General features: G+C 38.4%; 1 protein-coding gene across 14 annotated transcripts in view; it reads right to left on the bottom strand.

The window, feature by feature from the left end:
* Nucleotides 1-613: 613 nt before the first annotated feature.
* Nucleotides 614-21,903, bottom strand: part of ESRRG (estrogen related receptor gamma) — a 410,058-nt gene continuing 388,768 nt past the window's right edge. For all 14 annotated transcript variants that reach the window (XM_076334579.1, XM_076334574.1, XM_076334586.1 and 11 more), the window contains 2 exons: nucleotides 15,565-15,834; nucleotides 614-4,313 (listed from right to left, as the gene is read on the bottom strand). In XM_076334579.1, the coding sequence (XP_076190694.1) occupies nucleotides 4,069-4,313; nucleotides 15,565-15,834 (515 nt within the window). In that variant the 3' untranslated portion in view covers nucleotides 614-4,068. The remainder of the gene's footprint in view (nucleotides 4,314-15,564; nucleotides 15,835-21,903) is intronic.

Consider the following 21,903-nt stretch of genomic DNA (forward strand, 5'->3'; position numbering starts at 1 on the left):
CCCCTGGATCTCGACGACTTATCAGCGCTCTTCGTTAACGCCAAGCTATACGATCGCTCCGGTGGCTATTTACTTCCATTCAGAAAAGCTGGATCAAATAATACAGGTTTTTCTATTTTTTTTTTTTTTTAACCCGGAACACATAAAAGGAGTCTCCTGCAGTAGGAAGTGAACGGTAAGACTCGGTTGTTGATGGAGAAAGCAAACAAGTACTTCTAGATGGTCTCAACGCGATCTTAAAATAGTGGGGAAGTTTTCTTTTATGACATTGACGGAGAGGCAATGATTTTGAGTAATGCGGGTTGACGTGAAGATGCTTTAAGATTAAATAAGTGCTATATAAAGGCCTGCCAGCCTGAATTCTAATGTGCTATGAGACATTTTGCATATTTAAGAGTATGCAAAATGTCTTGTACCACACTGGAATTCGTTCCGACAAGGCTTTATATAGCATTTATTTACACTCGTATTGTACTTCAAGGCAGAAGTGATACCGCTGGCTCCTCTGCGAACGGAAGTAACAAAAGGTGATGCTAATTGCTCTGTTTCTTCTCCGAAAAAGAAAACAAAACCAAAAAAACCCCACAACACAAAAAATAAAATAAAAGCAATCAAAAGTGGAAGCTTGTTTAATATTGCTCTACCATCATCCTGAAAGGCATAATAATTTGAGTTACACATCTGAACTGATTGGAGTTACAGAATCATATCTCCTTTTTGCATTTAACAATATATACAATATAAAATAAATACATTTACACAAATGGACATTGGTTGGAGCACACGGTATGATACACATCACAAAAATATACAGTTGATTGCTATACAGATGTGAAGCCCATCTACAGCTATAGACATGTTTGTTTTCATTTCTGGTTTTGTTTCGGTTTTTAACTACTGGCTATTATGCAACTCCTGGATTATTATAAGCAGTTTAATTTTTTTTGTCCTTTTGCGATCTTTGCACGATAAGACTGCCATAAAATGTTTTCCTAGGCAGGTAAACAGAGACGCTTAAATAATTAAAATACAATCACCAACACCCATTTTCTCTTCTATAAGAAAAATAGCAGTTTTAATTTTTTATATCTTTTTATGTTATCATTTAAATGCAAAATAGTGGAATAAATACAACAATCTGATCTGATTGAAACAAATGTGTAACTTCTGGGAGTTACACAATCATATTGCTTTAAATAAGAAAAAATTAAAAAATGAAGCAAAAATAGAAATTAAATCGTTATGGCTAAAACATACACCCTTTGAAATTTTCCCAACACTTCACATTAAGTAAGCGGTCTTGAAAGAACTCTTCTCCAGCAAGGTTTAAGATGAACAACATTATAAAGCCCGTGCGGTTCTTTTAGCTATGTTTCAGGTAACCCTTTTACAGTCTTGAGATACTCGATCTTTTGCAGCTCCAAAAAATTACGGAAAACGGAAACTAAAGGTTGCACCGTGTGCCTTTAACACATCTCCATTTTTTGTGTGGTTTTGTATACTTCTAGTCGATCGGCTCTTGACCCTGAAGCCCAAGTTCTTTAATGTGATACAGCAAAAACAATATTTATATTATATATTTATATATATATAGTGTACTTGAACAGTAGCAACTTAAACCCTGCACAAACTTTCTGGAAAATAAACTTTTTTTTTGCACTCTTACATATATAAATAATCTTATAGAATCAGCACCTTTTTCCCAGGAGTTGTATTTTTTTTTTTTGGACATTTTTCAAAAGGGATGTGCCAATTTCTGAACTCCTATCACAGCTATAAATTTCAAGTTATTGACCATCTGAATGAATTGCTAATGATGATTTACCTAGAGTCACACTACAGTCACTTCTCTACTGAGAAAACACAATCTACAATATAGTCCCATATAGCTAATGATAGATACACAGTTTTTTTTTTCCTAGCATGAGGCCGATGGAGCATCAGCCCATTGTTATTTTGTTTAAAGCACACAACGTAGCAATAGTTTTGGAAACTTGTCCGCACCAAAAAAGTTTTGCAACAACACAGAGCGAGTTAATAACAACATCTGAGAGATGATTGAGTAAAAGCTATATTTACAGCGTTTAAAAATTAGACTTATCTATAATCTTGAAATATTCAAAGTTTTATTTCTAAGCTATACATTGGTATTCTATAATAAACTGTTACAGAAATTATCCCTTGTTTTGAAAATATGATGATTTCAGTGTGTATCTGTTCGTAACGAGCATTTGTTCGGAGTTTCGATCTCTTAATTATTACTAGGAAGAACCTTATTACCGGTAAGGAATAGAATATACTACTGTAATCTCCTGAGGAATTGTACATCCAATATTGTCTCTAATTCTACCCTGTGTCTATAAGCACACACCACAAGAATCCAAACACCACAAGAAGAACAAGACAACAGTCTTCGAATGCAACATAAAAATTCAGAAAAGCACAGCAAACATGAAACATTGAAAAGCTGAACTACATTTCTTTTGTTTGTTAGGATTACAATTTTAATTACATCTGTGTACATAGAATAAGGATGTTCACATAGTACAGGGAGCAGCTACTAACACTGGTACATTGGTATAGCATTTGATGGAGGTTATTGTTTATTGGTTATTTAGCGACTGTAGTTTTCTGGGGGCATCTAATCGGTTTATACATTAGATTACACCTCGTAACAGTCTTGAAACTGACTGACTTTCATGCTGTGACAATACTGGTTGAAAAGCACATATACTGGTTTAGCTACTTGTTAAAGATTGCCATTTACAACATAAAATCTAAATCAATAAATAAGGTATAGAAGTGTTAAATTCTTCAATTTGGTCAGAAGTCTACTACTCTGATTTCTTAATTTTGCAAACGTCGGCATTTGCCTTATTGCCTCTAAGCTACTATCGGTTCATAGGGTTTTTCTGCGTGTGAGGTTATAATTTTGCAAACAGGCAGTATCTCGTTCATTTGCAACTGAAGCAGTTAGAAATCACGTAGCAACTATACCTCTGTACAGTCGCTGTCTCCTAACACCGTTACAGATTGGTATTTGACATGGAGTATTTATATGTTAGACTACTCGGATATACTGCAGGTGTAATCTAATCCTTTGAGTCAGTGAACATTTAGTTATAAACTGGAGCTCATGTTAAGAAACTGGATGTTTTGGACCAGACTGGCACACAACATAAATTGCATCCGTGATAATATGCACCTTCCCTTCGACTATTGCTTTAGTAAGATAAATTCCCACATTAATAAATGGCTGAAAACTGGTAAAGCTGGTACAAAAAAATCTCCGTTAGTAAGAAGAAACAAAACATTTAAAAAAATCTTCCTTCAGGATTCATTTGTCCTTCATTATTGTTCATCATTGTTCAAGCCAGCACAAAAATGCAGTATTTCTTTCTCTTTAGTATTGCATGAATGAATAAAGCTTAAACTATTCCCTGAAAAAGTTACATTGTAGCTAACCTAAGAAATATCTGGAAGACTTGAAAAAACAATTAAGGAATCAAATGGCTGTAACTGATCTAGATGGAAAATGCAATGATAAGAAGCAGCCGATGCATCGTCGCTTAGTCGTCTAATTAGAGACTGCTCCTATGAAATCTAATACTGCATTCAGTCAGTTCATCGTGTTGTACTGTACTGCTAGGTACGGTGGTTCTCTCTTTGATTCCTTTGTCATTGGGGACATTATGGTTCATAATAAGTTCACTGGCATCCATATTATGGATTTCCATCCTTTGGCAGGCCTGGCTTCCATCTCTCTTCAATTAGAGACCTCTTTTAAAAAGTTCAGCAGCAAAGTAAAAAGAGAAAAGGAAAAAGGAAAGGAAAGAACAGAAAGGAAAAGAGAGAAAAGGAAAAGGAAAAGAAAAACTGCATCAGAAAGACACAGAAGAAAAAGTCGAAAGCTGCTTCACAGTCTTGCTGCTAAATATCAGTGCAGTCATTTTTTCCTTAATTAAACACTAAGTTTCTTTGCCATTATTATCCTGTTTATTTTCCCTTTTTTTTTTTTTTTTTTTTTTTTTTAAAACGTGCATGATGGGGAAGCCCATGATGCTTTAGTCAGACCTTGGCTTCCAGCATTTCCAAAAAAAGTTTGTGCATGGGGACTTTGCCTTCCAGTTTGATGTTGTAGAAATGCTGCACAGCCTTGGTGGAGGTTTGCCTCAGAAGCGGGAGAGTCATCAACATCTTGCCTGCGCGACGTGGGTCTTCCATGTGCTGCCCGGCCTCATAATCCTGCAGAGCCTCATGTAAGACGTCCTGAAGTTTCTGCACTGCCTCAACATCCTCTATGTGCATTGAGTCTGCAAAACAAAGGAGCAACAGGAGGTTTCAGTTTGGCGTGCCAAAAGTCAGATAAGGCTATGGCTGCACAACACTTTCGCTGGTTCTGTCCATCCTCTTTCACAAAGAAGGAAGATAATTACCCACTGATATCTATATTGACTTTCAGGAAAGTATCTGGAACCGCTGTGGAGCTACAAATGTATAATTAACTCCTGTGTAAGTAATCCTTCTCCTCATCCTCCTCAAACAAGTAAAACAGTCACCCTCGCTGCTCCATAAACCATCTCTTACAGTCACTGCTTTGAAGAAATGATAGTGCCAAAGGGCTGTACGAATTGAGGTCTGCGTTTTATCAGGGAAGCAAGAATGGCTGCCCTACTATGGAAAAGCTGGGCAAAATTCTGTGTCAGGCTCCAAGGCTGTGGAGTTGGAAGCCACGGTCGTTACCCACTGCTCAGAGATGCTCATCGCGGGATTAGGACCACTGCACTGACGCAAGGGAAAGCAGGTTTGATGCGATTTCCTGATAGGTTTAGCAAATTTTTTCCCCCTCAGGCACATTCAGACAGACAGGCAACACTTAGTATGTTCCTGAACAGCTTTTGTTCTGTGGAGCTAACATCTCCTACAAGGTGTAATCCTTCTCTCCCACCCACTCAGAGGGTGGTTTATCCTGTTATCGTTGGGGTTTTGCATTTTTTCGAAATCACTCAAAGCAAGCGCCTCGCGCCCTGTACCTTTCCAGGTGAGATGTTTTGGTGGTGTAAGTATTGAGTGACAAACCTAGACACAACGCACACCAGGAACTAAACAAAACTGCTACATGACCCGGAAAGATTAAAGCAATGGAAGTGTGAAATAAAAAGAAAAGATCTAACTGAAACAACTGTAAAGCCCTCAACAGCATAGATACAGAAAGGGAAGACGTCCCTGAGAACACGCAGTTACTGGACCATGCTAAGATGACTTCGGACGAGCAGCCCTAATTCTCTGACTTTTATGTGGTCATAAATGCCAGAAAAACCCTGATGTGGTCCAAAGTGAGGTGAGCGCAAGTAAGGAAGAACAGTCATAGGTGAAAGAGGCCACCAAACAGCCCCTATCAGCTACCAAAATTTGGACGGTCGACAGACTTACAGAGCCAATAAAACACCATATGAAAATATAACTGCTGCGCGGGGGTACAAGCCCTAGGGATAGGCTACACTGTGCAAGCTTAGCTCAGGGTGAAACTGGGATGTGGCATTACTAAAGTATATCCTTGAAAACTCTAGTTAGTACAACGCTGCTTTGCATCTTAATTTTTGGTTTTGGAATAAAGCTCCTGTTCCCAGACAGAATAATGACTGAGGAGTTGGATGGTGAAGAACCTACTTCTATCATCGTTTCCAAGCCCCGTCTTAAGCAGCCCGATGCCCTGGATCAGTATTTTGACAGAGCCTCCTGTTTTACCCTGTTGAGGATAACAACATCAAATTTTGCACGTGCTTCAAATACCTGAATTACATTCAGAGAATTAAGATGCATCTAAGATTCATTTCCTAAAAGCTGACGTGCAACTATTTCCTCAGATAATTAGGCCAGATAGTAAATACCTCTCTCTTTTCAAACACAAACACGTAAACCAAAACACAAACCAGTAAGTAACAGGTTAACAAAAATGTTCCAGCTTCTATTGTCAAAACAAATGTGCAAATTGAAAAGGAAAAAAATAAAAGTTACAGCTCCCGCTCTAAAACACTTAATTATATACAAGTTTGGATCATTTAGCACGTTTTATTGATTCTGATGACAGTTTATCTGTTAATTACACATAATGGAGTCCTATGGGAATTTTACACGTTTAATAATTCTGAGTCTTAGCGAATACATGCTCTAAGAAGCATGCAGTTAAGACATACGCTGCAGGGATGTGATACTGCACATCAAGGTGCACGGTGCTGAAAGCAGAGAAACGCAAAAATATCTCTCTTAGGGAAAAAGGCTACAACATTTTAAAAAAGATGACAGAGAAATATTACCTCTAGCAAAATTTAGTTCTAATTAATGTGAGACCATTCCCCAAATCCATACATTTTTGATAGTTTTCTAATACGGCAGTTCTATTAAATAATTCTGTGTCAATAAGAGAAAATCCCTGAATTCTGTGTCCTACAAACAGATGTAATCGATACAGACATGCTAACGCACACATACAAACGTGACTGATGTCTTAAGCATAGTGTCCAGCCACCGGGCTTAATTTGGAATGCAAACTCCAAACAATTTGTCGTCTTTACTCCCGGACTCTCTACCAAGTCCTTGGATATTCACCGTTGTGCTACAGAACACACGATGTGCTACTCCAAATAATTCTTCCGTAAACCATGCACAGTTTGTGCAGAAATTACACATCTTTTCCTCCTCTCCCCAGACCCACAGTGCCAGGGCCAGATTTGCTGGGGAACCAAATAGGAGCATTTTATCAGCAACAAAGGCTTGGCGAGTCAAAGACCGACTGTTCTTGTGAATTTTTTTTTTTACACCATACTGCATAAAGAGACAGGTCTTTCTGGAGAACCTGACTATAAATGTTTAGTTTTTAACCCTGTGCAAGACCGGTCTGATTCTTCCCAGAATCGGTATTTGTAACTGCAACCATGTTTGAGTTTGAAAATAGATGGATGGAGTCCAGACTAATAGATTTTTCGCACAGAGATGAAACTTCCCCGAGATCTTTAGCTCTGCAGTTTGGATAGCAATTTGGCCTGCAGCCTTAGGAATATCTATGCTCTACCTATTTCTTACATAGAAACTGAGCGAGGAGGGAAAAGAGGAAGAGAACGCCCCCAGAAAACCCAAGAATGGAAGGTGAATCAAAACCTCCTCTCTGATACAGCTGTTACAGTCCATGCTCTCGCACTTTTCCACTGTGTGGACAACATCTTAAAACAAAGGATCTTATCCCTTCCTTGCAGGGTGATTGTATACCATCCCTCCGGTAAACAGAGCAATTGCTTACAGGGAAAAGTAATAGTAGTAAAGCATTTAATGTATTTGTTGCTGTCTTTGAAATCAATTTAGCAGCTGGGAAGAACGTGACCGGCCAGCTCTCCACTGGCCTAATGCAAGCACTCCGCTGCCAAACAGTGGTTCGTGGAGCAGTTTAGGAAGCTGTGCCTTGGGAAACAGACTTTGTCACAGGAAATGGGGTAAGAAAAAATAGCAGAGAGAGGGGCACTTCCAAACAGCAATTAAGACTTCAAACTGTTCTTTTAAAATGGCGATTTCGCTTAAAAGATTTTAAAATGATTTAATCAAATTACTATGATAATTTAACTTCCCATTTACAGAAAAGATTCAAACTCATTTCAGCTTTACTCGTTCTAGGGTCTGCTAATGTTTAAATGCAAAATCTGTGCTATTTAATTAGACCATGATTCAGCTCGCAGATTGCTCAGGGAAATATTAATCTCTGCAAAGATCTTTCTTCAACTTTTAGCCTTGCAGTCTGGAACTTCCACTTTATTCCCCGATATTAAACGAATGTAGATCTTAATCCCTCAGGCGTAAGCCTTTGAAAATAAGGAAAATGGCTGAAAATGCTGAACTAGCCAAGGGGAAAAGAGCAGGAAAAATAAAAGAGAAATCTTTTCAGTAACTACAGACTGGCAGATGTAGAAGTGAATTCAGAGCAGGTTAACGTATTGCTGATAAACCCAATCCTCACTAGTAAGAGAGTGCAATGTCAACAAGAACCACCGTAATTTAAGGAAACGCTGAGTCTGTGTGACAATCCAGAAATAAAGAAATAATTCCACAGACAATATGAAATTGAATTATAAGTTAGGTACAAAGATTTTTGAATGTTCTTCCTATACCAAGAAAAACCCTAGTAATGATATTTTCTTTTTTTTTTTTTTTAAAGTGGCTTTATAGACAGTCTGAACAATTTACAATTTCATCCTACACAGGTAATATCCAGGAGAAACCTATACCCAGATGTAATACACTTAAAAATCAGTGCCTATATAAAGAATGAAATTAAACAGCGTAATTTGAAAGTCTTGCCATCTGAAAGCAAGCAGGATTTGATCTTAAATGCCCTGGCAAAAAAAGGATCCCAGGCTGGTGAAACTGAAGAGCTCAACAGACAAACACAAGACTTGTTGATACAACGTGCTGCTGAGAACATGGGATTTCAGTCTAGAAGGGGGAAAAGTTGTTACTGATCAGTGCTGCGACAGGAGAGAGCGAGATCAACAAATAAGGACATGGACTCACTGAGCTCTGCTTTGAGAATCTCGTTTTATCCTTGCAAATGCTTTGTTTCACCATCGCAGGATGGGAAAATAGAACTGCACCTCTTCCGATCAGCCAACTGATTGTGCAGAAATGGGAGAAAACTAGAATTCTCGTCCAAGAAAAACACCACAAGGTCCAGAAATTCAGATTACAATCTACCTGGTTTAAAATTTAAGCTTCATCTTAAATGCAGCAACCAAACATCCAGCCACCCAGGAATTATTTAGAACATACCACAAAGGGTGACAACTAGCTGAAGATTGGAAAGCATCTGAGCTGAGGGCAAGGAGACCTCTCAAAATACCGCTCTGAGGAAAGTTAAAGGCTGGCATGTATGGATTTTGTATATAACATCACTAGGAAGCGGTAGAAACCCAGGGGTCTCAAATGAAGTATTTCTTCCTGTCAGAAAATTCAGGCAGCATAAAGGAAGAAATTATTACAGTGAATCAAGCAGCAGGGAGTATGCAGCAGCGAACGCACACATTAAGATGCTGATAAAGCACATCAGAGAGGCAAATATCAACAAGTACTTGAAAGACAGCAATCGCTGTGATGTTTGTGATTCCGTAGAGCTGAGCAGTTCACAAACCCAAACCAGATAAATCAGTTTAGAAAGCTGTAGGATCTTGGAAGAACTGGATGGGATGAAGAGTAAGAACAGCAGGCAAAACAGTTTTTGCTTTACATAAAGACAACAAAATCCTAATCTGGATTATGTCTCAAATAAGAGGAATTTATTATCTAGATTGTATTGCCAATCCAAAACCCCCACAAAAACTGCCACAGTGTTTATTGAGGGGCGAACTGTTCTCAGAATTACAGAACCCCTTCCTCCCCTGCCTGAAACGTATGCCAGATTTACACAGGGAAACTTGCATTTTTGCAAAGTGCTTGCCCACATTGTGTTTCCATACCACTTTTATGAGAAACACAACACAGTGCCATTTTGAAAAGTATACTGCTTAAGATAGAAGCCCATGGAAATTGTCGATAGCACATCACATTAGGTTCTTGGTTCCCTCACCCAGCAAGAATTCCCATCCTTTTCCAGTCTAGAACTGAAATTGCCCCAGGTACTTACTTTGGTCCTCCCTGTGTAGGGTCAACAAATATACTTAATTTTGACCACCTATTTGCCTGTCTTTCCTGAACAGAACTATTTGCTGGCGTCTGCATGGTTAGGCTACGAGACAAGCACATAGACAAACAGAGTATTTTCCCTTGCAAAAGAGTACGGCAAAAATGATCTGACATCTGGATTATTCTATTGGAAGCAACACTTCAATCAGAATATATGTTGGCACTTAAAGAGGAATAAATTGAGACTTCCTTGCCCACAGGAATTACAGGCAGTGGGAACCAAAAAATGAAACACAGGCTTGTATTATTGATTTTAGTGAACAAGGTCTTAGTCTGGATTGCACTGGTTTGGCCTACTTTTAAGGACAGACATGAAAACTGAAGCCTTGAAACAGTTTTTTTAAAACACAGTAGGAAATGAAGATGTAATAAGAAAAGGAATTACTTCACAGAACATGCCTATTTATTTCAGGGTTTAACTGGATTAGCAGTGAACTAAAAGCACAGGCATAAGGTAAGTTAAAACATAGTAAACCACCTTGTTTTTATTCCTGAAATGGCTTACTTTCCACTAGGATAGGTAGTGAGGGCAATAAATAAAGGAATATTTCCACAATGCAGGACAAATTGCGTACTATGAACTGGTTCAAGTACCTGCTCAATAAGGCTACTAAAACTCTGGAAAAGGGGAATTCAAATAATAGAGCTGGAGGGTAAGATACCAACTGAAAGAAAATGTTGAATGAATGCTTCAAAATCCTTTTTATCCGCTACAAGATATAAGTAATTGCCATAACTACCATTGAGAGCCACTGGTTTAGCGCTGTGGAAAAGCAGGATGAGTAACAGTGAAGACTAGCAATTGCATTGGTGACACAGCGGTTCGTACCGTTGCCTTCCTACCCAGAAAATCCGCCTGTCAGCACAGAGCTGGCCCTTGGCAGACGCAGCACAGCGCTCCCCTTACGGTCCTGCCCCAGCAGTAAGGAACCCGGGGCTCTGTCCTTCCACCTGCCGCTGGGCTGGCCTCGCTGCTTGCCCTTCGTGAGTCTCAGGCTGCTAACATGTAAATAATATCTACCTATTTCATAACTAAGTGAGGAATATCTCAAAGTTACTCAGTTACTAGACCAGAAAAAGAAAAAAAAATAACTCACTTTGCTACCATTTGCTTAATGCTTAATGCTATCATTAAGCAAATGGTAGCAGAGTTGTTTTTTTTCTCTAAGAATTGCGGGTGCCATCTATTTGATTACATGAAAATGGAATATGAGGAAGAAACTGTGTTCAAGCAACACAAAAACTCAGACTATAGTAGCAACTTCCTTTTCCAAAAATTTGTTTCTATGCTGTACCGCTCTCTCTACAAAATTACATGAAAGTGTTAACAGACCTTGCTATTTATATTTGGCAAACTAAACATTGGTAACACAGGTGTGTATATCTATTTTATATATGCCTATTCACGATAGATACATTTTAATCATGAATTCTAACACTAACAAGATGACTAAATAAAATGAAGTGAAAAAATTGACATTATTAGAAACTAAATATGGTATGTTGTGACAAAAGACAAGCCACAGTCTATACTGGCAATAAAGATGATGTCCTGTGGAATAGGTGATTTATAGGATTCTACCAATTAATTTTTATTATGATAATATTATTTAATGGTGATAGCCTAGTGCTCTTGAGTACACTTTTTTGGTGGCTGGAAAGCTAAATAAGTTGTAAGAACGAATTAATTTCTTTACCAGGATAGATGATCGTGTAACTTTACTGGCATCAATGTTGATCTGTGCTTCATTATGCTAAAATGTACAAGGTACTTCTTGGTTCTCACTCTTTCAGTACTGAAAGGGTGCTGGGTTTTTTTAGGCGAGTTAATAAGGGCGACCAGAAGTTGTGATGGTGAGCAGAGGTCCTCTTCTCTTTCTGGTGGTACAGGCTAGACAGCAGGTATTAGCATTTAAGATTAAATTTTCAACAGTGCACAGGGTTATACTTTTAAGTGCCTAGCATCCACATTTGGGTCAGATTTTTCAAGATGCCAGCAGCCTATTAAGCAGATACACACGGATCAGATTTTCAAATGTGCTAATGTACTTTGACACTCTAGCTCCGTATGTTAGGTCTTGGATGGGAACTGGGCTTCTCTTAAAAAATCTGGTCTTAGTTGTGACTCCTAAGCTTTTCTGCAACATTTGGCCTGAAGGCACAATTTAGTCCTTACTGATTAGGCAATTTCAAAAAACTGCTCACCTGCGACTCCCTGTTTAGTATTACCTAATCGATACAGGAAAGCATTTTCTAATACAAAAGAGACGAGCAGGTCATCTTTTATGTGTTGGAGTGTTCACGTGTGCGTGTGTGCACTTGTGTACACTTCAAACGTATTTTATAAATATTTCACCTTCCCTTACACAAGAGGAAGTAATTGGTACATGCATGTTTTGGAAACCATTCAAAGTTGATTTTCTGCGTGGGTAAACAAAGTGCTCATTGGTGCCAGCCTGCTTCATTTGGGCGGCGTGAGGTGGAACGCAGGGCAGTTGCATCCTGCAGCTTCAAGGTACCTACTTGCTTTTGTGTAGAGAAGGTAGAGAAAGACGGAAGGAACTCATGATACTGACAGGACAAGGGCAACGCCGTGGTGAGAAGGACTTCTCTGGAGTTCAAGCATAAAAGCTGTATTAATTACTATTGAATCAATGCAGATGTTTAAAACTAACCTGGTAAATTCCATATTAAGCACTACAAGTTAAACGTAACTGTTGAAATCATGCCTGTGTAGACTTTAACATACACAGGACTGAAAGGTCTATGCAACATTTGTGCTCTTATATATGTATTTAAACGTTTCAGATGCTATATGCACTCCGTTTGAAATCAGTGCCAATCTACAAGGTTGCTACTTCTTGCGTTTCTGGAAATTTATAGAAGCAGCGTGGCACTGGCCAACCCTGCAAAGGGATCATTTGATAATGGCTGCCAGAGAATCTCCCCGAGAAACGGCTCCTCCTCCCCACCTTTTAGAAACCAAAAGGCAGGATTATCTCAGATCAAGTACTGCGCAAGTGGACTCCGTAGGCCTGAAGAAAAGTTAGCAGTTGGGGTGTTTTAACGCTCACGATACTGAGATTTGTTGGCCTAAACAAAGCTGGTGGTATTTATTCAAACAAAATACAATCAATATGGAGACAATCTACAATTTCTTTTCCTGCTTCTATACACCAGCAGAGAAAGTGCTACGCCACTGTATCATAAATCACTTACACAGACGCAGAGCCGTAAAACCATCTTTGTCTACTGTTTACAGTAGAGTCAACCTGGGAATCTTTCTAGACAGTGCGGATATGGCAAAAACGTCTGAAATGCCTAATATTTCTTATTATACTTCATCCATTCTCTCTACAGCTATAAAAAGGCTAATCTATTTTAAACCAGAAAAATAAATAGTGGAAGTTTTGGAAGAAAGCAGATGTAGCAACAAAATCTATTAAAATGTGAATTGCTAACTGACTGATTTTATAATGGCATTTTATTTCTTTTTTTCAGATATAGCTGCATTTACATTAATCAAGTTCACAGTTATGTGAAAATAAGCTATTTCTGGTTTTGTCTATAAAAAAAGACAAAAACTTTAATTTTACTTTAATTTTAATTTTACTTTTATTTTGGCAGCATTTGTAAATTAAAACACTAGGGGTCTGATACTCTTTGGTGGGCTGCAATTCTGCAGGTGTTATTTTACACCTACAGGTTAGTGTAGCTACAAGCTGACAGAAGTTTGGTATCCGCTGCATGTACAACCCGAAGCTGGAATGTTGAATGTCAGTAGTCAAAACATTCTGTTGAAAGAGAAGTCAAATGGCTGGGCTGCTTTTCAACTCCTCCTTGCAACAGTTTGATTTTAAAACAGCAATTTTATTTCTTTTAAGATGAGGGACGGAAATGTTTTCACCTAAATGTGCCCTGAATTTTAGCATGCTGACCTGTATTTATCTCTGACATTATCCTGGTTGTAATTCCCAGCGAAGTTAATGACGCTACAGATGATTTTGGATACACTCTATGCACAACGTATGACTAAACCTTTTTTGGCACCAGTATCTTTTATTATTACTTAAACACTGCATGTCTTTTTTTAGGGGGAAAAAAAAAAGGTGCGAGTGGTATTTAACACCACATCGCTCTATTCTAGCCCCTTACACTTTTTATCAAGTAAACTATAGAAATATTTCTAATTCAGTCTTTGGATTACAGAATCAAAATAAATACAAAAAAACTTTTGAATTTACTCCTAATTCCAGATAACTTTCTTGCTCTGTTCAGCGAGCATGACCAATTTTGAGAAAAATCCTTCTTGCAGCTGCAAAGCATCCTCAAGTGTCTATTTACAATGGTCAAAAATTATAAATAAATCTTCAATTAAAAATAATTTTAATCTTTGAGAGGCATTTCAGCATTTTGTTTATTCTGGAAATAAGGTAATATTCTAAAACTAAGGGCAGAGTTAGTGGGGTGGAGAATATTTTACAAAGAAACTAATAAGCATTTTGGCTTTGCGCATTTTTGAATTATATTTCCAATTAAAAATGCAGAGGGCTAAATCACATTACAAAGACAAATAGGAAAGTACAACTTCATTGTTGAAAACAATTTCCCTCCTATCAATCTGAGGATTCATGCATCAATATTGTAGATGAACTGTTAATTACAAAATCAATTAAAAAATTATTTCTAAAAACAGTCACGCGTCCTGGCTCTCAGGGGGGCAATTTGGGCAGAAGGTCTCATCTCACTAGGACCGCGCCAAATCACAAGTCGTCATCCACAAGTAAGCAAAAGCAATCTGGTTTTTCATTTTTCAGCGCGGCTGAGCCCAGCCTGAGATTGATCGTCACATATGGCCCCAGAAAACAAACTGTCAATACCTTGAATGCTGCAGAATTTGAACAAATAGCCGTCCGCCCATTCAAGCCACTCATTGCATCCCATTTAACAGATTTTATTGACAGTTTCCTTCTTGTAATTAAAGGGAAAACTACTGGCCAGCAACCAAGATAAAGTTCAAAGATAGGGTCAAAACAAAAGCAGATGGAGGGGCACGGTGTGACTGTCAATGGAACATAGCATCAGAGCATGTTATTGACACCCAGGTATCTAATGATCGGCACGTCATTAAAGAGGGATCTATCGTGAACTTTATGCAAATGCTAAAAGGGACTTAAGACCACAATAAAGCATTAAGGAGACACAAAAGGAAAAACAACAAAGCACAAACGATTTTTACTTATCTGACAGTATTCACTGCTTCAGCACTTTTAAATTCAAATGCAGAAAAAAAATTCTTTCTGATTTTTTAACCCCTGCTGCACAGGTAATAATTTTTGCAGGAGCATTCTCATAAACACAGAGGATCCGTAAGGTAAGGTGTGGTCCTTGAGATTAAATACAAGTTTCCTCCCTCCTCCCATATCCTGAATTCACCCAATCAAATAAATCAGTAGCTGCCTTTAAAGAGAACGTATCTAGCATATTCTCATGCATCCTTTCTGTTCGTTTTAATTGCAATGATTAGACTTGCCTGGATTATGGAATGGATTTAGGAGAACAACGTCTATATTCATTTGAAAGGATCTTTGCCTGTAAAATACTCTCCAAATCATACAGTGCAGTGTTCTCCACTCCCTTAGGAACGTACTCCACAACTACTTAGAACCAGAAAGCTCTTCTTAGTTTGAACTACTTCATGTGTTGCCTTATAGGCTAAGGTCTGATTAGCAATTTCTTATTCTAAAACCGTGTTTAAAACAAGCATGCAGAAAGTATTATGGAGAGAGAAAAAAAAGTGACATATTAAAAATGTAGCAACTGTCATGCCACTCTGCCAACCTGAATTAGCAAGTGCTATAGCTTTGAGGGTGACAAACTCTTCTTTCTCCAGCTTCATGCTCTTGTATTTCTTTACCAGCTGCAGTATGGCATTGTTAAGGTCAAGAAGGCCTGCCAATTTGGATTGGTCTTCATCCATAATATAATCTTCAGCATATACGAGCTCATCCTCAAAAGAAAGTGACCGGTATACAACACCAAGAATCAAAATCTCCATCCAAGCACTCTGCAGAAGGCTCATCTGGTCAGCTAGAGACAAAGTGGAGAATCCTGAATAGGAGAAAAATACAGGAAAAATATTAAGCACGTTTGGATTTGTCAGAAATCTGCTCCTCTTTTTGATTTATTTTTATATACATTGTGATAAAACATGTACATACTCTATTATTCTCCCTTCTGCTTTTGTGCCTCTCCTCCCCATCCTACTACAGGAAAGTAAATCAATATAAAATCAAACGTTTTCTAATCAGCGTACGAAGTTATAAACAAGTTGGAAATTGCAGGCTCTTTCTGTAAGAGTCCTATTAATTTGGGGAGTATTGCTGTGATAGTCTGCAGTTTGTATGATGTCTTCTTTGTTCTGAAATATTCATGCTTATTTCTAAAACCTGATGCTGTGAAACAGGGATCTGATGACTCTGTTCATCATTACCATAAACCAAGAAGGGTAATTTAGGAGAGAAAAAAAAACTTCTTTAAAAGGGAAGATTTGATGTTTTAATAGAATTAAGGTGTTTATCACAAAGAGGAAAATTCTCTTTGAACTTTAACCTCAGGGGAAAGAGAAGTAACACCCCCTTCCTCAGAAAAGATGCCGATTACTTCTGTAATGGCTCCCACCTCTACTACACTTGTTGAAGTAACAGGGTGGCATATTGAAGTGCCAACTGAATAGCAGTCACAGCATCCTTTTTCTGAAGGCAACTAAAAATTTAATAAATGCCTCTTAATGAATTTAACTTGTGCTCTTTTCTTTTTTTCCTGCTGCCTTTCCTAATGGGATCACTAAGGGCAAACATCTTTACTGTCTTACCTTTTCAGACTCTTGTTTACAGTACCTGTTAATTTATTATATCAAACTGCTAATATCCCAATCACATTAGGAGCTACAAAGCAATATGGGAGAGGAAGTGATTTTCCTGGCCTGTTGGTGAAATGCAGTAGTTTGCCAGTTGGCACCATCAACCCCAAGTACTTAATAAAATCATCAAAGGGGATTAGTCAAGCTTTTCTTAAAGGGTCTTAAGACATGTCTGAGGCTTTCCTTTAGTTGTTTATGGAGCTGCTTACATGTCCTTTGACAGGGTTCCCGCCGTAAGAACATTCTTTTTGGTGTTCGATTACACTTAAATGCATTCTTCTGTTTTGAAAGTCGAGAGTTACAGTCAAGCAGGAATATATCATAAACTAGCAAATCTGCAAGGCATCTACTCCAAACAAGATTTTCTCTATAAGCACTAAGCAGCAAAACTAATACAATAAAAAAGAAAACCCCACATCCAAACCACCAGGCATCCATAAAAAATGAAACATAAAACTGGCTGCATGCTCGCTCGCTCTCATTTTTCTCCCCCTCCTTATTTGTTTTCATTTTCTCTTAGTGTCTTTTGAGTCTTGTGATAGAACTGTAGCTCTCTGCCTCCAAAAAAACCTAACAAAACTGAGCCAACAACAACAGGAAACCCTTGAAGAGGTGTCAATGGAAAATAACACATCTACGATTAAAATAAGAGGGAAATGGAGAAGAAATAATCATTTGAAAGGTTATAGGGAGGAATTCATGATTTCAATTAGCTTCAACATTTCTGTTCCTTCCCGTCTTTCAAGAACCAGTTTTTCTGCAGTAGCAGATGGACAGAGAACGTAGCCTGCAGCACCGTCCTGTGACAGCCCCATTCTCCCTCCCAGACACTGCTGTTAGTAAATAGATTTACACATTCTCCAATCTCCACACATCTTTCTGCCGAATAATTAAAAGCAGGATGATTAGTTTATTGAGTGGAAGGAGGAACTTTTTTATTGAGGTCCATCCACGATTTTATCAGGGCCAGCACTTTTACGGTTGTCATGAGGGTGCAGGCATCCAATTTTTCTTATCTGCCTGATTAATACAAACGCTGTTTCAGGACGCATTAATTAACAGATACAAATCTACGTTCTCATGGAAGGATCAATACAGAGAAGAAAAGAGGCATCAATGTGAATTTAGTGCTGATGATGGAGAAGGCACTCTATTGACATTTACGTGCATAGAAACTTTAAAGTTGCAGTGGAGCCCTTTTGTCCCTGGGATTTACAAATTAACAATTTTTCAGGTATAACAATGTTTCACACACTTCTGAGGAGTTTAATTAAGCAAAAAGCAATAAAATCAGTTTTGATTAAAAAAAGTTTAACCTGCAATTTCTCTCTATCCTTTTTTTTTCCTGAAAACTCCCGACTTCCTTCTTTTATTTACTTATCTATTTTTGTACAGGTTTGTTGGGGTTTTTTTTAAATAAATAATGCTATATTTCAATAACATTTATTGTGTGCCACAGTCAAAGGAAATTACATGTGCCCTGTGAGAGGGAAAAATGGGATGTTTCCTGTAATTTATTGTACTGCACTCTTGAAAAAACTGCATTCTGGTGCAGTAAATATACTAATTGTTTTTATATGACACATAAAAAATCAAAAGAAATTTTTTACATTATAGAAAAACTGGCAAATATAAACCACACTGTTCTGCTCTCCAATAATAAATCAAATAAACATGATTATTTTCTTCCTGATCGAAGTAACTTCCCCTTGAAAGCCTGCTCAGTGAAAGCATGTTTTAACTTTTAAAGGCATCCCTCGTGGGAATGCAAAGCTGCATCAAGTTGCAATTAATCTGGTTTTGTTTTGTTTTGTTTTTTCAGAAAACGTGAAAGCATCCAGCACGTCTCTTGTATCACACCAACGCCCTTTTAGATGTTCAGCAAGTCCCAGTTAAAAGAATAGATTACACAGGCATATGTATTTACATACAGAGATTTATTTTTAATTGTTTGGAGGAGGTTATACTCATTTCATGCCAAACTGTGCTCTGATTCTCTTGAGCTTTTTTTATATGAATCCCCTAGATCAACCACAGTCTGTGACAAGTGGACACGTTCTATTTTAAAATGTAACTATTTTCAAAAAAGTCTCCAAATTAGACGAAATACGCTTCCAGCTTTCTGGACCGGTGGTAGCCTCCCCCATCACAACTGTAAGCTCTTCCCAACCGCCCTGAGATGCTGCACGACGGTGTGGTTTTGAACTTTGTCATGCATTGTGTGGCTCCGTAATCCTTCAGAGTCTTGCAGGTCAATGTTTTAAATGTAGAACTGCATAATGGCTTTTTAAAATACAATGTTGTGTACCTTTTTCCCCTTTAGCGTGTACCATATTGGTGACAACTTTGATCTCTTTCCATCTCCCTCCCCAAGTCAATGCCATTTAATGTATCTCATGCATTTGCTAGCAGAATGACTCTGTACCTTGACCTGCAGTTAAATAGCATGTTTATCTGTGATACAGCGCACTCCAAATAAACCAGATGACAGTTTGCAATAACGTCATTTGGAAGGATTGAAAGGCTTCTCAAGAGTCAGGTACCCCTGAGGTAAGAAGCTTGAAGGAAGCATGTTTTGTGCCAATCCTCCTGCCATCTTCTACTAGACGCTCATGTGCTTGACAATGATGCCAGGGGCACTTGTCAAGATTTTTTTTTTTTTCTTTTTGCCTAGCAAACTGATGCACTTTGCAGTCAACTTACAAAAAAGGCTAAGCATTTGAAAGTGTGAAGGGCAAAAAATATCTGACGGCTAGTCTTCAAAAATACACTTTCATTTCAGAAAGCATAAATGTTTATTTCCCGAGCTGAGTGTTGACAGAAATAGGCTGCAGCGCAGGCATCTGAATTTAACCCCTGGTAGGCATTCTTTTCAGTGCGGTTTTTATGGGGCTGAATGCAAGCATTGTAAATCTACAGGGTGTCTCGTAATATCAGTTAACAATAGCATTGATTTGCTGGTTACAGATTTTCTTCCTTCCCTTTTTTCTTTCTTTCTCCTCCTTTCAGGGACTGTAGTGTTTCTTCAGCTAAAAATAGATACTTTTCTACAAACAGCGTATCACACTCAAATTGTAATTATGCCGTAATGACTCACAGAGATCACCGAGCGTGGATTGAGAAAAGGTTGATTGAGCAACCGAACATATGCTTGTTTTTTTTTTCCTTTCACATACCAGTAAACCCAAAGCTCAAAGGAAGCAGAAATAAATAGGTAAAAAGGCCTTAGCATTTTTATTATAGGAACAACCGGTGGCAAGCTGACCGCGCTCTGCAGCGCCCAGCACTCCAAGCCAGCTCCAAACACGGTTTGCAGTCTCTTAGACAGGGCTGTTTAAACCACAGATCTTTTCAAATATCAGCACATGCACCACTTGCTCTCTATTTCACATTGCACACAGCTCCATGCTAAGCAGGGTAAATCTTTTATATTCCTGAAGACCCTTTCCTCTACTTCATTAAGATGGACTTCATGGACACTAACTCACTAGGGGCTAGAGTGAAGCAGCTGCAGATGGTCAAGTGCCAAAGTAAGATCTGTGCCTTGCACACAGCACTCTGAGAACTATTGGACAAAAAAAAAGACAGTGGCTGGACTTATCCCTACCATTATTGTCAGCCTTAAACATTTGATGTGATGCCTAAATCAGGCTACTCTGACTCGAATCCTAGTTTATTTCACTTTGCAGGGAATGAACTTCCCTTCCTCTCTGTTCCGTGTTTAGAAATCCGAATATTTGATCAAACCAGGTATGAAATTGCTGGCAAATCTGGGAGTTGCTCGCTTTTTCTGATAATCACCTCCCATTTATCTTACCAGTTGCTTTTGTGATTGTTAGTTTTATGAGTAAAATATTTCTCTTGCTTGCCCTGGTTTGTACTTCAAATACCTTCATTTACATTTTTTATAATCAAAGCCGTGCTTGAAAATGACATGTTCACTAGTGTGTTGCAGATCCAATATATTTACACAGTTGAAATATCAAGAGTTGGATTTTTAAATTATTTACACTTAATTTTGATGGATTTACTTCCTTCTAAATGTTTTATGGGTGCTGATGTCTCCAGCACAATTTCCTTATTTCAAAAATGATGTATAGTCACCACTGTCAAAAGAACAAACTGCTATTGTAAACACTTTTTAAAAAAACTTTTCTTTCAGCCCAGATTACTTTATTTAGAGAGTGCGTGGCCTCACGATCAAATGACAAACAGTGGGCCAAAGGCTTATCCCAGCTGCACGGAAGGGAATGTAAAGAAACTCCACTGCATTTCAAGATCAGACTCGGGCCCAGTGCGCTCTCGGACGTACAGCTGTCACTCTGCCCTCCTCTCCCTTCCTGGCACGCACTCAACGCTTGCCCGGATCCATCATACAACTTCAGCTGGCTTCCAGGGCTGTAAACAAAGGCCAGGGAAATTTCTGCTAGGGCTAGATGATGTTTTCTAGACGCGATCACAGTATTTGCTGAAGGAAACCTTCGTAGCCTGACTGCCACTTACTATTATTCTCTCAGAAATCCAAGGAAGAGGATGGCATGCTTCATTTTTTTAGGGTACATCTAGAGCTGAATCTCCCACATAGATCTGAATTAAGAGATCCTTTTTATTATATTAATCCAAGAAAAAATGGATTTAATTGCATTTCAAAATACTCTGTAGTCTAAAAATATATATCAAGACCCACAAACATTTCAGCGGTTATGAAAACCATTAAACAGAAGGAGAGCGCTCTCACTAATCACCAAACATATTTCACAGATTATGGATGAAATTTGGTGAAAGCTGGAACAGAAACAGATACAACTCATTATGCCGGGGTGAACCCATTATTTCAGGTTTTCTTTTTTTTTTTCCCCCCCATACCCATTTGCTCATGGAGCCCCCGGTCAAAGGGCTAATAACTGCACGTGACACCATAGCAAGCTGAAATTTAAGTATGACTGAGGATTTTCATGTGAAAGGTGTCAGCTCACGAAACAAAAAGCACAAGTATTTGCCCAAACTTGAAAATCAAAAATCAAGTCCCAAAGCACAAACGACAATTGACCAGAAATACAGCCAACGGCTCAACTTACGCTGGATTCAGCTTCCAAGCTACTTAGAACTGATGTGCTACAATTAAGGGTATGTTTAGAAATTAGTTTCATCCAACAACTTTCGCACAGTAAAACCACCGCCTCTTCCGAGAGACGCTTTGCTATATAGCATCTCCTTCTGCCCCTATAGCAGAGCACTGCAAAAGCAGCACCGGGGCT

This window comes from Aptenodytes patagonicus, chromosome 3 (genome assembly GCF_965638725.1).
Source record: "Aptenodytes patagonicus chromosome 3, bAptPat1.pri.cur, whole genome shotgun sequence".
Lineage (NCBI taxonomy): Eukaryota > Metazoa > Chordata > Aves > Sphenisciformes > Spheniscidae > Aptenodytes > Aptenodytes patagonicus.